The sequence below is a fragment of the Salvelinus fontinalis genome, chromosome 30, assembly GCF_029448725.1.
Source record: "Salvelinus fontinalis isolate EN_2023a chromosome 30, ASM2944872v1, whole genome shotgun sequence".
In the NCBI taxonomy this organism is placed as follows: domain Eukaryota; kingdom Metazoa; phylum Chordata; class Actinopteri; order Salmoniformes; family Salmonidae; genus Salvelinus; species Salvelinus fontinalis.
In genome coordinates, this window is record NC_074694.1 from 40,594,467 (window position 1) to 40,610,956 (window position 16,490).

General features: G+C 46.0%; 1 protein-coding gene across 3 annotated transcripts in view; it reads right to left on the bottom strand.

Annotated features, from left to right (window-relative positions):
* LOC129829223 (thyroid hormone receptor alpha-like) overlaps positions 1–16,490 on the bottom strand; it is a 192,632-nt gene that overhangs the window by 6,560 nt on the left and 169,582 nt on the right. For all 3 annotated transcript variants that reach the window (XM_055890886.1, XM_055890884.1, XM_055890885.1), the window contains 4 exons: positions 16,131–16,278; positions 15,740–15,945; positions 3,488–3,634; positions 2,072–2,330 (listed from right to left, as the gene is read on the bottom strand). In XM_055890886.1, the coding sequence (XP_055746861.1) occupies positions 2,072–2,330; positions 3,488–3,634; positions 15,740–15,945; positions 16,131–16,278 (760 nt within the window). The remainder of the gene's footprint in view (positions 1–2,071; positions 2,331–3,487; positions 3,635–15,739; positions 15,946–16,130; positions 16,279–16,490) is intronic.

Genomic DNA, 16,490 nt, shown 5'->3' on the forward strand with positions numbered 1-16,490 from the left:
GAAATCAGTCAATTTTAAATAAATTCATTCGGCCCTAATCTATGGATTTCACATGACTTGGCAGTGGCACAGCCATTCGGGAATGAGTTTTTCCCTACAAAAGGACTTTTACAGACTAATACTTCTCAGACACAGATCTGGGGAAGGGTACCAAAGCAGTTCTACAGCATGGAATGTTCCCAAGAACACAGTGGCCTCCGTTATTCTTAAATGGAAGAAGTTTGGAACCACCAAGACTCTTCCTAGAGCTGGCCGCCCGGCCAAACTGAGCAATCGGAGGAGAAGGGCCTTGGTCAGGCAGGTGACCAAGAACCCGATGGTCACTCTGGCAGAGCTCCAGAGTTCCTCTGTGGGATGGGAGTACATTCCAGAAAGACAACCGTCTCTGCAGCACTCCACCAATCAGGCCTTTATGGTAGAGTGCCAGACGGAAGAAACTCCTCAGTAAAAGGCACTGCTTGGAGTTTGCCAAAAGGCACCTAAGGACTCTCAGACCATGAGAAACAAGATTCTCTGGTCTGATGAAACCAAGATTGAACTCAATGACCTAAATGCCAAGCATCACATCTGGAGGAAACCTGACAACATCCCTGTGATGGCAGCACCATGCTGGGGGATGTATTTCAGCAGCATGGACTGGGAGACTAGTCAGGATCGAGGGAAAGATGAACAGAGCAAAGTACAGAGAGATCCTTGATGAAAACCTGCCCCGGTGCGCTACTGAGCAAGAGGACAAGTGCATTAGAGTGTCTAGTTTGAGAAATAGCTGCCTCACAAGTCCTCAAATGGCAAATTGAGACTGGTGTTTTGCGGGTACTATTTAAAGAAGCTGCCAGTTGAGGACTTGTGAGGCGTCTGTTTCTCAAACTAGACACTCTAATGTACTTGTCCTCTTGCTCAAGTGGTGCACCGGGGCCTCCCACTCCTCTTTCTATTCTGGTTAGAGCCAGTTTGCGCTGTTCTGTGACGGGAGTAGTACACATCGTTGTACGAGATCTTCAGTTTCTTGTCAATTTCTCGCATGGAATAGCCTTAATTTCTCTTCCACTTGCCTCCTTTATTTTTGCAGTAATGCTGCAATCGGTTGGTTGTGATTTTGGATTGAGCAAACGTTCCCATATATTTTCAATAGCTGCATGTGTGACAACTCCACCAATCCTATTCATAATATCATTAATAAATATAATACCATTAAAAAAAACGGTATATTTGAGTTTAACCATAATATTTGGTGTAATATTTGTTCTGTCTTTTCTGGAGGATAAAATAGAAATTGTAACCAGCTTTGTACGGCTTGTTTACGAAAGGGCAATACTTTGAACAAAGTTTCCTTTTCATATAATCAAAAATGAGAAGTTGTAATCTGTATTTTTGTAATCTAAATTTTTGAACAAAGGATTAATCTTTCTTAGTAATCTACTGGGGAACCAGTTCGGGTTTAAGCATATCTTATATATGAGTGAAGCTTTTAGTGAGAGGCTTTAATATGTAATAATTTCAGCCCCCCAAAGTCATATTCATTATTTAAATAAGCACGTTTAATTTTGTCTGGCTTAGCGTTCCAAATAAAGTGTCTTTTTTTCCCTCCCTCATATTGTCTGGAGTAGGCAGAGCCCTGAGTAAGTAAGTCAACTGTGATAGGACTAAAGAGTTCATCAATGTGAGTTTTCCATAAATAGACAGGTATTTATCTATCCATGGTTGCAGAATCTTGCCTCTTTTTGCTAACTTTCTATTGAAATAGGTTGTGGTAAGTTCATTTCTATCTTTAGGGATATGAATACCAATTATGTCTACATCACCATCAGACCATTCTATTGGTAAACTATAAGATAATGTAAAATTTTTCTTTTTTAACGATCCAATATGTAATACGGTACACTTATCACAATTAGCCTAGTTACCTTCATCTAATAGTACAGCAACTTTGACTTATTCTTATTTATAGTTCGTTCAGATCCACACAAAGTGCCTAGGTGGTAGGGGATGGATTTGGAACTCGTCCTGAATCCTCTCTGACCTGAATGACCTCAATTGACCTCTGTCCATTGACCCTTGACCCGGTCCTCACCTGAGCTCATGAGCAGCACAGCCTGCAGCAGCGCCACCTCCGTGTCGTCCAGATTGAACTGCGCCAGGCTCTTGCCCAGGTCGAAGATGGCGTCCGACACCACGCCCAAGCCGCCGTTCTTCAGCTGCTCCCGCTTGACCGCCATCTCGCCGCTCAGGGTCAGCGTCTCGCTCTCTGCGTCGTAACGCACGGCGGCGCGTAGCGACATGATCTCCATACAGCAGCCTTTCAATAGGATGATCTGGTCCTCACAAGGCAGCTAGATGGAGGAGGGAAAAGGAGGAGAGTAATAGTAGAGTTTATTGGTTGCTCGCCGTCATAGACTGAATTTAGACCAATTTACAATCACCATTTGACTTTTATCAAATAGTAAGATCCTGAAAAAACACCATCATTCTAATACAATCCTATATGAAAAATACAATACAATAATTCTACAACGACCAATATTCGGAGTGGCAGGTTTAAAAACGACAGTTCTAATTTTGAGTTCTTTGGTAGACTTCTCAAAAGCCACTGGGCTATGTGGTGTGTGTGCATTGATCAGTTTGGGAGGGCGAGAGAGACTGTTACCGAATGTAAACAAAGTGAACTTTAAAGGCACTCTTCCATCCTTCGATTGGAATTTCAAAGTATAGTTACGTAAGCTTACATACTTCCCAACTGTAGTGGTGTAGGCTTTGTGTGTAGAGTTCCAAGTCTGTATATATCATTCTGTTATATCAGCTGCACTCTATGACTGAATCCCCAACCCCCCCCCCCCCCCCTTCCCCTCGGCCCTCTATTTACGCGAGTCTCCGCCATATGCACAAGTGTCAAATACTCCAGCTATCCAAGTCATAAACCGTTCTCTCTGCTACCGCACGGCAAGTGATACCGATAAGTCTGGAACCAACAGGACCCTGAACAGCTTCTACCCCCAAGCCAAAAGACTGCTAAATAGTTAACCAAATAGCTCCCCGGACTATCTGCATTGACCTCGTTTGCACTAACTCTTTTGACTCATCACATACGCTTCTGCTACTGCTTATTATCTATCCTAGGCTTGAGGCCCTGGGTCTCAACCCCGCCCTGTGCAATTGGGTCCTGGACTTCCTGACGGGCCGCCCCCCTCAGGTGGTGAAGGTAGGAAACAACATCTCCACTTCGCTGAGCACTTGTTGGCTGCTGATCCTGCTAATGACCATAGTAATCCTACTGTCATTAGTAGCAACAACACCGCAGCAACGACAGAATCTATACCTAATTAAGTCAACACCAAACACAATGCAGGCTCATTATTGAGGAAAGACTCAGAGACTCAGGTCAACAGGCTTCAATTCAAACACACAAACAAAGATACAAGGCAGTCTTTAGGACTGATATAAGGAAGACCGACACATCCCGACACACACACACACACACTTAGGGCCTTACCCCCGAGAACATGGGAAGTTTTTTGGCAAAGTCGACGACGCGGGTGATGGCGGGGGTGATAATCTTGGTGAACTCACTGAAGGCCTCCAGGTCCACCTTGTCTCCGTCCGACGTGGGGGCCACGGGAGACTGACCTATGTCCTCCGGCTAGGGGACAGGACAGGGGACACATGGACACAACACATGTCAACAGATAGCCAGCAGCTGCGGTTAGGAACACGCGTCAAGAGACTTGAGTTAAGTCCTTTGTTATTCCATGAGAGTTAATTAATTTGTTTGCTGGTAAGATGACACATTTAAGCACATCCGACAAAAGTATGGAATTAGACATAGTAGACACATTACAATGACTGAATCGTTTTTAAAAATGTTAAGTAAGGGTTGACATCATTGAGGAAGATCAGATCATGTGTAGTAAACAACTCCTCAGTGTGCAAGAAGAGAATACACATAGAGATGCATAGCACATGGTCAAATTCGGTATCAGCGGTTGATTTACATGCACGACTAGCAGATGGGATTCTATGGACCTATGGACTCGGGCTCCCGAGTGGCGCAGCGGTCTAAGGCACTACATCTCAGTGCTTGAGGCAGCACTACAGACACTCTGGTTCGAATCCAGGCTGTATCACAAGCGGCCGTGATTGGGAGTCCCATTGGCCCGGCGTTGTCAGGGTTTGGCCGGTGTAGGCCGTCATTGTAAATAAGAATTTGTTCTTAACTGACTTGCCTAGTTAAATAAATAAAAGGCACATCAGACTCAAACTCTTAATGTTGGTCCAGCCAATTTCATTGGGAGTTGAGAAAGGGCTGAAATGTAACATAACAAAAGGCATTATAGGTGGGATGGGCTGAGGGAAACTGAGGGTTGGGATGTGGAACTGGAGACAAGTGGGAGTGGAGTTGCCTGGCGGGGGGGGGGGGTAGAATGACGGTCAAAGATAAAAGTTTTTAAGAAAGTACGTTTGAATGACACTGAGGGGGAACGCAGTTACATCCAATGCCTGTTTGCCTGAGGCTGATGTTGCGCAGGTGCTTGCACGGGTGTATACCTGCATACACACACACACACTTGCTTTAAAACGCACACGTGCACACACACACATACACACATGTCAATAGTGTCACACATGCACTAAAATGCATGTAGTTGGCCTTGCTGATTTGTGCTGTCCTGGATGCCTTTTGTTTTTGCATTGTTGTCTCCCTTGTTCTCTCTTTTGTTCATTTTGTTGGGTGTTGGCACATCGGGCGGGTGGTTGTTTTGGTTGGGTTGGAGGGGGACAGCGACTTGGGGGGGGGCTGTGGAAATGTGGAGGGGGAGGTTTTTCGGGGGGGACTGTGGGGGAGGGGTCTCGGATGGTTGAGGTACAGCTCTCTGGGAATTGGAGGGGGGGGGGGGGGGGGGGGGGTCGGTGGCCTGACGTTTGGGAGCTTGGGTCGGTGACCGATTGGTAGCTGGATTGACGCATGTCTCTGGATGGGAGCGTCTGTGTAACAGTCCTGACCTATTTATGTTAGTTTTTATGTGTTTATGGTCAGGGCATGTGTTTTGGGTGGGCAGTCTATGTTATCTGTTTCTATGTTGGTTTCGGTTTGCCTGGTATGGCTCTTGATTAGAGGCAGGTGGTTTGCATTTTCCTCTAATCAGGAGTCATATTTAGGTAGGGCATTCTCACTGTTTGTTTGTGGGTGATTGTCTCCTGTGATGTCTTCGTCGTTGTCGATGTTTTTTCACATATGGGACTGTTTGGCTGTTCGTGCGTTTTTTGATGTACGTTCCTGTTCGTGAGTTTACGTTTGTCGATGTGAGTTTATGTTCAGGTTCCGTTGTACGTCGTTTTGTTATTTTGTAGTTTTGAAAGTGTTTTGTTTTGTTACGTGACCATCGTATTTATAATAAAGATGGCATATTTCCCTGAACCCGCATTTTGGTCAGAAGATCCTTCTCTCCTCACCTCTTCCGAGGATGAGGAAAGCGACAGCTATTACAGAATCACCCACCAACAAAATGTGACCAAGCGGTATGGGAAAAATAAACGGAGTAAGGGACAGAAGAAGGAGCAATGGACATGGGACGATGTTCTGGATGGAAAGGGTGTCTACACATGGGAGGAGATCCTAGCGGGTAGAGATCGCCTCCCATGGGAACAGCTGGAGGCACTGAGGAGAGCGGAGGCTACCGGAGAGAGGAACCGGAATTATGAGGGGACACGTCTTGCACGGAAGCCCGAAAAGCCCGTGAGTAACTCCCAAAAATTTCTTGGGGGGGGGGGCTAAAGGGTAGTGGGCCAAGGGCAGGTAGGAGACCTGCGCCCACTTCCCAGGCTAACCGTGGAGAGCGGGAGTACGGGCAGACACCGTGTTACGCAGTAGAGCGCACGGTGTCTCCTGTACGTGTGCATAGGCCGGTGCGGGTTATTCCACCTATCCGCACTGGTAGGGCTAGATTGGGCATTGAGCCAGGTGTCATGAGGCCGGCTCAACGCGTCTGGTCTCCAGTGCGTCTCCTCGGGCCGGCATACATGGCACCTGCCTTACGCATGGTTTCCCCGGTTCGCCTACACAGCCCGGTGCGGGTTATTCCACCTCCCCGTACTGGGCGGGCGACCGGGAGCATTCAACCAGGTAAGGTTGGGCAGGCTCAATGCTCAAGAGAGCCAGTACGCCTGCACGGTCCGGTATTTCCGGCGCCACCTCCCCGCCCCAGCCTAGTACCTACAGTGCCTACACTACGCACTAGGCTACCAGTGCATTTCCAGAGCCCTGTTCCTCCTCCACGCACTCTCCCTATAGTGCGTGTATCCAGTTCAGTGCCTCCAGTTCCGGCCCCACGCACTAAGCCACCTGTGCGTCTCCTAAGTCCTGTACACACTGTCACTTCTCCCCGTACTAGTCCTGAGGTGCGTGCCCTCAGCCAGGTGCCACCAGTGCCGGTACCACGCACCAGGTATAGAGTACGCTTTGAGAGTTCAGTGTGCCCTGTCCCTGCTCCACGCACTAGTAGGAAGGTGCTTATCATTAGCCCGGTGCCTCCAGTTCCGGCACCACGCATCAGGTCTACAGTGCGCCGTATGCGGCCAGAGCCATCCGTCTCCTCAGCGCCATCTGAGCCATCCGTCTCCCCAGCGCCATCTGAGCCATCCGTCTCCCCAGCGCCATCTGAGCCATCCGTCTCCCCAGCGCCATCTGAGCCATCCGTCTGCCAGGAGCCTGCAAAGCCGCCCGTCTGCCATGAGCCTGCAAAGCCGCCCGTCTGCCATGAGCCTACAGAGCCATCCGCCAGACAGGAGCCGCTAGAGCCGTCAGCCAGACAGGAGCCGCTAGAGCCGCCCGCCAGACAGGATCTGCCAGAGCCGCCAACCAGACAGGATCTGCCAGAGCCGCCAACCAGACAGGATCTGCCAGAGCCGCCAACCAGACAGGATCTGCCAGAGCCGCCAACCAGACAGGATCTGCCAGAGCCGCCAGAGAGCCATGAGCAGCCAGAGCCGTCAGAGAGCCATGAGCAGCCAGAGCCGTCAGAGAGCCACGAGCAGCCAGAGCCGTCAGAGAGCCACGAGCAGCCAGAGCCGTCAGAGAGCCACGAGCAGCCAGAGCCGTCAGAGAGCCATGAGCGTCGAGAGCCGTCAGCCTGCCATGAGCGTAGAGAGCCGTCAGTCTGCCATGAGCGTCGAGAGCCGTCAGCCTGCCATGAGCGTCGAGAGCCGTCAGCCTGCATGGACCTGCCAGAGCCGTCCAAACAGGACCTGCCAGAGTCCTTCAGCCGGGATCTGCCCCTTGTCCCGGTGTTGCCCCTTGTCCCGGTGTTGCCCCTTGTCCCGGTGCTGCCCCTTGTCCCGGTGCTGCCCCTTGTCCCGGTGCTGCCCCTTGTCCCGGTGCTGCCCCTTGTCCCGGTGCTGCCCCTTGTCCCGGTGCTGCCCCTTGTCTCGGTGCTGGTCCTTATCCTGGTGCTGCCCCTTGTCCCGGTGCTGCCCCTTGTCCCGGTGCTACCCCTTGTCCCGGTGCTGCCCATTGTCCCGGTGCTGCCCCTTGTTCCGGTGCTGGCCGTTTATTTAGGGGAGGGTAGTGTTAGGGTGGGCATTAGAAGGGGTAGAAAGAAGAGGGGAGTGACTATGGTGGTGCGGGGACAGCGTCCTGAACCGGAACCACCACCGTGGTCAACTGCCCACCCGGACCCTCCCCTGGACTTTGTGCTGGTGCGCCCGGCGTTCGCACCTTGGGGGGGGGGGTACTGTAACAGTCCTGACCTATTTATGTTAGTTTTTATGTGTTTATGGTCAGGGCATGTGTTTTGGGTGGGCAGTCTATGTTATCTGTTTCTATGTTGGTTTCGGTTTGCCTGGTATGGCTCTTGATTAGAGGCAGGTGGTTTGCATTTTCCTCTAATCAGGAGTCATATTTAGGTAGGGCATTCTCACTGTTTGTTTGTGGGTGATTGTCTCCTGTGATGTCTTCGTCGTTGTCGATGTTTTTTCACATATGGGACTGTTTGGCTGTTCGTGCGTTTTTTGATGTACGTTCCTGTTCGTGAGTTTACGTTTGTCGATGTGAGTTTATGTTCAGGTTCCGTTGTACGTCGTTTTGTTATTTTGTAGTTTTGAAAGTGTTTTGTTTTGTTACGTGACCATCGTATTTATAATAAAGATGGCATATTTCCCTGAACCCGCATTTTGGTCAGAAGATCCTTCTCTCCTCACCTCTTCCGAGGATGAGGAAAGCGACAGCTATTACAGTCTGCTAGATGACTGAATGTAATGTAAATATTGAGCGGCTTCACTGCAGGTAGATTGTATGTTGTTTTTTTTAGTTAAAAATTTTCAAAAATCCTTTTAAACAATTAATGACACACAATCTATACAGAGCTGATGGGCGTGACTGATTAAGACTTGAAGCCATGTGGAGTATGCATCCGAGATTCTCGCAATTACCTGGAATAATACAACAATGGCTTTGATAACAGTACACACATTTGTCTCATCCTAAATAAGTCTGAGTTGCCATTTTTCGGGGTCAGCCGTGTTTATGTTTCAGAGTTAAGAAATAGGTCTCTCACGACGGAACAAAAAAACGAACTGCAAAACGAACTGCAAAACGAACCCGTCTAGGGTTCGAAGGTTTTACAAAGTCATTCGGGGCCTAAAGATGGTAAACATAAGTATGCTACGCCCTGTCTATGTCGCTTGTTAAAAATCGGTCAAAGATCAAACAAAAAAAACCTAAACAAACTTGCACATACTACAACTGTGATGTGTGGTTGTCTCACCTAGCTGTCTTAAGATGAATGTACTAACTGTGAGTCGCTCTGGATAGGAGCGTCTGCTCAATGACTCAAATGTAAAAATCTGTTAAACCCCTAGCAGCAAACTGGGTTTGAAACTAGGTTGCTTGACTACAGTGGTATTCCAGGGGGCCACTGGCACACAAAGGACAAGTAATAGTCCGAAATCCATTGCAACCAATGAAACAACTTCATTATCACTCATGCAGAGCAATTCAATTCGGCGTTTTACAGAGGGGCTCTTTCCATACTCACCTTCAATCAAATAGGTTAGACTAAATGTATGGGTCCTCTCTAGGACACAGGGGCTGGGGGAGGGAGATGCAGTGGACTGGAGCTTCACTGATTTGGTCGGATGACTTTGATTCCAAGTGGATGGAGGCAGTCTACAGCTTGTAAATAAGAATTTGTTCTTAACTGACTTGCCTAGTTAAATAAAGGTTCAATAAAAAATGTAAAAACGTTTAAATGTAAATGCATTCATTCTTGCCCAGAGCGACTTACCGCAAGTGTAAACAAAATGCATTTCATACAGTATAAAATGGATATTAAGTGCTCGATATATCCTCAGGCATTACATACAGAAGATGGATTTTACGTAGTAAGTAGGGAGGTAGTTACTGGCTAATAACGTTAGAAGTGTTCGAATGGACGTAGGGCAGTCATCCGTTGGGTTAGTCATGTGACTTCAGGCTAGATGTGTTATTTTGACAGTTGGTGTTGTTTGGGAATGCTCTCGAATTCTTCCAATGCCTGGTATTTGAGTCCCATTTAAATCCTCGCTGCCGTGTGTATAGAGCCACAGATGTATCGCTGAGCATTTCTGATGGACTGTGTCGTGTAGGCTATTTGTGGGATGTTCTTGTATACCGCTGAGTACACCAACATTAGGAAAAACCTTCCTTATACGGAGTTTGCCCTCAGAACAGCCTCAGTTCGTCGGGGCATGGACTCTACAAGGTGTCGAAAGCGTTGCACAGGGATGCTGGCCCATGTGGACTCCAATGCTTCCCGCAGTTGTGTCAGGTTGGCTCGATGTCCTATGGGCCGGTGGACCGTTCTTGACACACACAGGAAACTATTGTGTGTGAAAAACCCAGCAGCGTTGCAGTTCTTGACACAAACCAGTGCGCCTGGTACCTACTACCCATACCCCGTTCAAAGGCACTTACATTTTTTGTTTTGCCCATTCATCCTCTGAATGGCACACGTACACAATCCATGTCTCAATTTTCTCAAGGCTTAAAAATCCTTCTTTAAGAGCAGGTGTTCTTAATGTTTTGTATACTCCGTGTAGAAGTTGATAGGACATTTATGTTACGGCGTGGTGTCATTGTCGCTGTGTCCTGTCACTTTCTCTGGGCTTTGAGCATTCTGATGTAAATTACACACACACACACACTGCACTCCCAGCTGTCAGAACTGGCTGCCGTTCCCTGCTCACGCAAAAGCAAACTTACAGATCCGACCTGACAGTCTAGTCACGGTAATTAGGCTTCTCCAAGGTCTGATGCTGCTGATGGTCATTAGTAGCCTACCAAACTGCCTGGCGCTCAACAATCAATCAATGCAAATGTGATCGACAAATCTAATCAAACACTTCATGAGAGCCCATGTTGTTCAACATTTCTATAGGCTATAGAATTGCGTGAGAAAACAGAGTGATCGATTCTATTAAAAAAACAACAGGAGTATAGCCTACCTGGCTGGCATGAAAATGAACCATGGGAAAAGCGTCCTCCATTCGCTATTTAAGTGCATCGATGTCATGTATTTTTTCCCCTGCCCCTGTTTTGACGGGTGCATGATAATGGTCCATTCTAAATCAAAACAAATGTCACACATATCATTTAGTAGATGTAAAGACAATATTAAATCAAGAACAGTCTGATTGGGTGACAATATTAGCCTACCACTTTGTATGATATAGTATATTATGATGCCCAGCTTGTGTGCAGTAAGGCAAGAAACAGCATATGCCTTTTTGTTGCGTGTTTTTCAAATCATAGTCGCACACCTCATGTAGCCTAGCCCACAGGCCTATATGTTTTGATAAGGTCTGTATTGCAATTAAAGTGGCCAAATAACGTCTTAAAATGAAGCACATTAATGTGCTTTACCACGGATGTAAAGCCTAACTGGCATACATACACAGCTCGTGAGTTTCAAGTTTGGGGAAGATCATTTTTACCATAAAAATGCACCTTTTATAATAAAAGCATTACATGCATAATCGCATTTGCGGTCACTTTTGAAAATTGTGTTTTCCCGCTAATTGATTGCATTTTGGAACATTCGCGCTGAGAGCCTACTGCAGTGTGCGCATTGCTGCACTATGTTCTGGTCTGTTGTGTCAGCCTCGTTGCTTAAAACAGTTTTTTTTATGCTAGTGGTTGTATTATTAAACTATGTTTGGAATATGTATTTCTTGCACAGAATAGAATAGATCAACTTTTATAGCATGGACTATAGAGTGACATAGGCTAGTGCTTTTGCTGTTCATTAGGCCTACTCATCTTGTTGGCTGACGAAAAGTAAATGTGGACAGTTCTTCCAATATCTTCAATGTGCACCTTGGAATTGGATAAGGATGTGAGCAGTTGTGTCCCCGATGTGTCTATCTTCACTTGTAGCCTGTGAGAAAGACCCGATCATGTGACAGGCATTGGCTAATAAGAATTGAGCTATCTGAGAGAGCCATGTGAGTGAGAGGTGCTTCGGAGCACGCAGCCGGGAGAAGGGAATTATAATTATTATACTCAGCCCAAGGGCACAATGGCCACTGGCCGCAAAAGGCATGGATTTTTTTAGGGGGCATTACGGCTGCACAAATGGGATGCAGCCTGGGAAATTCGAGGCATTATCAAGTGCTTGTCAAATTGTGAATGAGAGAAATGTGTGCAGCCTGAGCTATTTTATTCAGCTGTGTTCAGATGTATTTGTCATAATATAAAATAATGCCACGGAATTCTAAGCAAATCTTGTCTGCTAAATGAACTAGTGTAGCCCACAGCCATATGACATAGCCAGATCAGGGCCCAACTAAGGACAACTCAGAGTATGCTATTCTGTTCTTCTGAAATAGACTACATTTTCTTCATATCATGTTTCTTTAGACCTGTCTAAAATAAATAATGGGTGTTACATGGATTTATTTGACTTTTTAAAATGTAGATGTTCCAAGGGTCTGCATTAGTGGCTTGTAGGCTGTGTGTGGAAGCCTGGAGATGCTAAATGTGTTGATGTTAATTAAGGGTCAATTACCGTGAGACCAGCAGTTATTTGCTTGACAATCCCCGGCTGAAAAAATGTCATGACCGCCACAGCCCTATATCCCTAGTTTCCATTTTTTTTAACCTTTATTTAACTAGGCAAGTCGGTTAAGAACAAACTCTTATTTTCAATGACGGCCTAGGAACAGTGGGTTAACTGCCTTGTTCAGGGGCAGAACGGCAGATATTTACCTTGTCAGCTCGGGGATTCGATCTTGCAACCTTTCGGTTACTAGTCCAACCTTCTAACCACTAGGCTACCTACCGCCCCATGTTGCCCATGATACCCTGTGGTAGTACTGGTAGGCCTATTGATCTGACGTGCTATTCATGGGCCAGGTGGCTCTGGGCACACAGCGACAGGAGGTTGTAGCCAGGGATTAGGCCTAGCAGGTGCTGAGCTATCAGCTGGGCACTTCACTCACTCACAGCATTGCTGACACTAAGCCTTGCAATAAGCAGGGGGCTTTATTAGCAACCTGCCCCATCAACGGGTGATCTACCTGGGAGGAAGATGAGAGGAGGGGGTGATCCTGGTGGGTGTTCCCGAGGCTCTCTGTGAATGGCAGGTGTGGTAAGAATTGCAAGGCAACTTTGTTCAAGAAGTGGCGGGGTATAAGGAGGAAATAAAATTACAATAATAAAATAATAGTACAATTACAATTCACTCACTCACTCACTCACTCACTCACTCACTCACTCACAATACAATACCGCTCTCATATACCCACATGTGCACACACACACACACACACACACACACACACACACACACACACACACACACACACACACACACACACACACACACACACACACACACACACACCAGTGTAAGGCCCCAATCCCCCCATAACGGCTCTAAATAGAGAGAATCATCCATACCACAGAATGTTCACCCGCAAAGCCACATTCAATTTGCCCTAACCATTACGAGGTGTGTGAAATTACTGACAACTCAAAATCAAACTTTGGATTTGAGAAAGCTGCAACTTATACCAGACAATATAGAAAAGAACACCTTTCAGCTGTGGTGCCAGAAGAAACCCATGAGTTCCTTTTCAAACTTCTATAAATACCTTAACACATGTAACCTTTAAAACATATAGAACCCATATAAACCTTAGTGTGTAGCCTAGACTAGAGACCTTATAGACAGTTTAGGCTTGTACTCGTGTGTGTGTGACAGGGGCTGTAGCAATGGTTTTACTGTGGAGAGTTGTAACTAAATGCTGACTGCCAGTCGAGATGACGGACTGCACTCAGCGTAAATGCTAATGGCACTATTTAGTGTAATTATTAAGTGCAGAAGCACAATTTATCACAAATTAACCTAAAGTTGACAGCCAGCCAGCAAAACTGAGAACCAAACAAACACTTAGGGAACCAGCCAGCCAGTCAATCAGAAGCTGCCAACATTATCAGCCCTAGTGGGGGCGAGGCGAACGGTGGTCGTCCTTGAAGGGTCTGGAAAAGTCATAGGTCAGAGTTTGGTGCTCCCGCTGAATGTAATAAAGGCTTATACATAGAGGCGAGGTCATAGTGATTTGCAATAGACACATTTAAACCATTCAGAAAGTATTCACACCCCTTAACTTTTTCCACATTTTGTTGTGTTACAGCCTGAATTGAAAATTGATAACATTTAGATTTTTTTCACTGGCCTTCACACAATACCCCATAATGTCAAAGTGGAATTATGTTTTCGAATTTTTTACTATTTAATAAAAAATGAAAATAAGTTTTCAAGCCCTTTTATTATGGCAAGTCTAAATAAGTTCAGGAGTAAACTTTGTTTAACAATTCACATTGAATATCCCTTTGAGCATGGTGACATTATTAATTACACTTTGAATGATGTATCAATACACCCAGTCACTACAAATATAAAGGCGTCCTTCTTAATTACACTTTGAATGATGTATCAATACACCCAGTCACTACAAATATAAAGGCGTCCTTCTTAACTCTGTTGCCGGTGAGGAACGAAATTGCTCAGGGATTTCACCATGAGGCCAATGGTGACTTTAAAACAGGAGAAAACTGAGGATGAATGAAGAACTTTCAAGTTAATCCACAATACTAACCTAATTGACAGAGTGAAAAGAACACCTTTATAGAATAAAAATATTTCCAAACATGCATCCTGTTTGCAACAAGGCACTAAAGTAATACTGCAAAAAAATATGGCAAAGCAATTAACTTTTTGTCCTGAATGCAAAGTGTTATGTTTGTGGAAAATCCAATACAACACATTACTGAGTACCACTCTCCATATTTTCAAGCATAGTGGTGGCTGCATCATGTTATGGATATGCGTGTAATCGTTAAGGACTGGGGAGTTTTTCAGGATAAAAAAATGAATGGAATGGAGCTAAGCGCAGGCAAAATCCGAGAGGAAAACCAGGTTCAGTCTGCTTTACACCAGACACTTGAAGATTAATTCACCTTTCAGCAGAAGAATAACCTTAAACACAGACCAAATCTACACTAGAGTTGCTTACCAAGAAGACAATGAATGTTCCTCGGGGCCGAGTTAGAGTTTAGACTTAAATCTATGGCAAAACCTGAAAATGGTTGTCAAGCAATGATCAACAACCAATTTAACAGAGCTTGAAATATTTTGAAAAGAATAATGGGCTAATGTTGCACAATCCAGGTGTTGAAAGCTCTTAAGAGACTTACAATTTAGTATACGCTCTTATCCAGCGCAATTAGGGTTAAGTGCCTTGCTCAAGGGCACATCGTCTCTGGGATTCAAATCCGTTTCGGTTACTGGCCCAACACTCTTAACCACTAGGCTACCTGCCGCCCCGAAAGACTCACAACTGTAATCGCTACCAAAGGTGCTTCTACAAAGTATTGACTCAGGGGTGTGAATACTTATGTAAATGCGATATTTCAAAATGTTATGTTCAATGATTTAGTAAACATTTCTAAATGTTTTCCCTTTTGTCATTATGGGGTATTGTGTGTAGATGGGTGAGGGGGAAAAAAAGTTATATTTAATCCATTTTGAATTCGGGCTGTAACACAACTAAATGTGGAATAAGAAGTATGAATACTTTCGGAAGGTACCGTAGCAGTAGACCGCAATGATTTGGCATTGTCAACATACAGGCTACAAATATTTCTCTGTGTGTTTCGTTTGTAAGCTCAAATGGACAATGAGCAGTGATGTCCAACGGGCCTTTGAAAAACAAAATACTTACCATAGAATATGGGGTCATATGGGGAAACGTATTCAATCTTTTGTAAAAATCCATTGAGTCTAAGTCATGGAGGAGTTTCCTCCCAAGGTCGAGAGAGAAGTCCCTGTTGTCCACTCCAGACGCTAACAAGCTACTTGTAGCTGTGGTATCGTGTCAACAACACCGTTGTAATGGTTAAGTTTGTCACCTGGCAGCTTAGCCGAATCTGTTTTACCGGTTTATTGAAACTCTACAATCAAGCTGTTGTGACATGTTGACTTTGATTACTGTAACCAATCAGCAAGGCATATTTTGATGCAAAACCAGGTATAAACAGAGATGAACAAGGAAGTAAGGCTTTGAGAAAATGTACTTTAGATATGTACTAGAGTTTTGTCCCGGCGGGACCTGTCATGTCTGCTTGCTTCAACGCCTGTTACGTCTCTGCTTGTCTTTGTCATTAAAACATCTCATAGTCTGGCAGCCATCCTGTCCTTCATCCTCTTACCAGGAACTTGCGTTTCTGTTTCCAGTGGGAGCCCTGTGCGTTGGTGTGACGGTGGGCCTCGGTCAGCATGCGGATCAGCTCCCACTCTGAGCCGGTGGGCTCCGGCCGGTTCTGTAGAGTCTTCACCATCTCCTCCTTCTTCCTCTTCTCCCGGTTCTCCTCGATCAGACGCCGCTTGGCCACCCGCTTAGAGTCGTCCAGGACGACTGAGAGAGAGAGAAAGGAGGAACAAAAAAGGAGAAAGAAAATGTATTTCAGATACATCAAGACTGAAGGCATCCGTATGACTTGTAAAATGTTTGTAAATGTGTAATATGTATGATATTGTGCACGACACTGTGTGTGTGCGTACGAGTGTGAGAGTTTGTGTGTGTGTGTGAGAGACACTCACGGTCCATGGCCATGCCCACTGCGATGCACTTCTTGAAGCGGCACAGCTGGCACTGGTTGCGGGTGATCTTGTCGATGATGCAGCAGCCATCGTACTTACAGGAGTAGGCGGGGTGGAGGTTCTTCTGAATTGTTCGCCGAAAGAAACCCTGGAAGAGCGGGCGAGAGAGCGAGAGAGGGTGAAGAGAGAAAGAGGGGAGGGAGAGGGGGAAGAGAGAAAGAGGGGAGGGAGAGGGGGAAGAGAGAAAGAGGGGAGGGAGAGGGGGAAGAAAAACAATTGAAAAAAGGAAGTAGGAAGAAAGAGGGAGCCAGAGGGGGTGTGTGTGTGTGTGTGTGTGTGTGTGTGTGTGTGTGTGTGTGT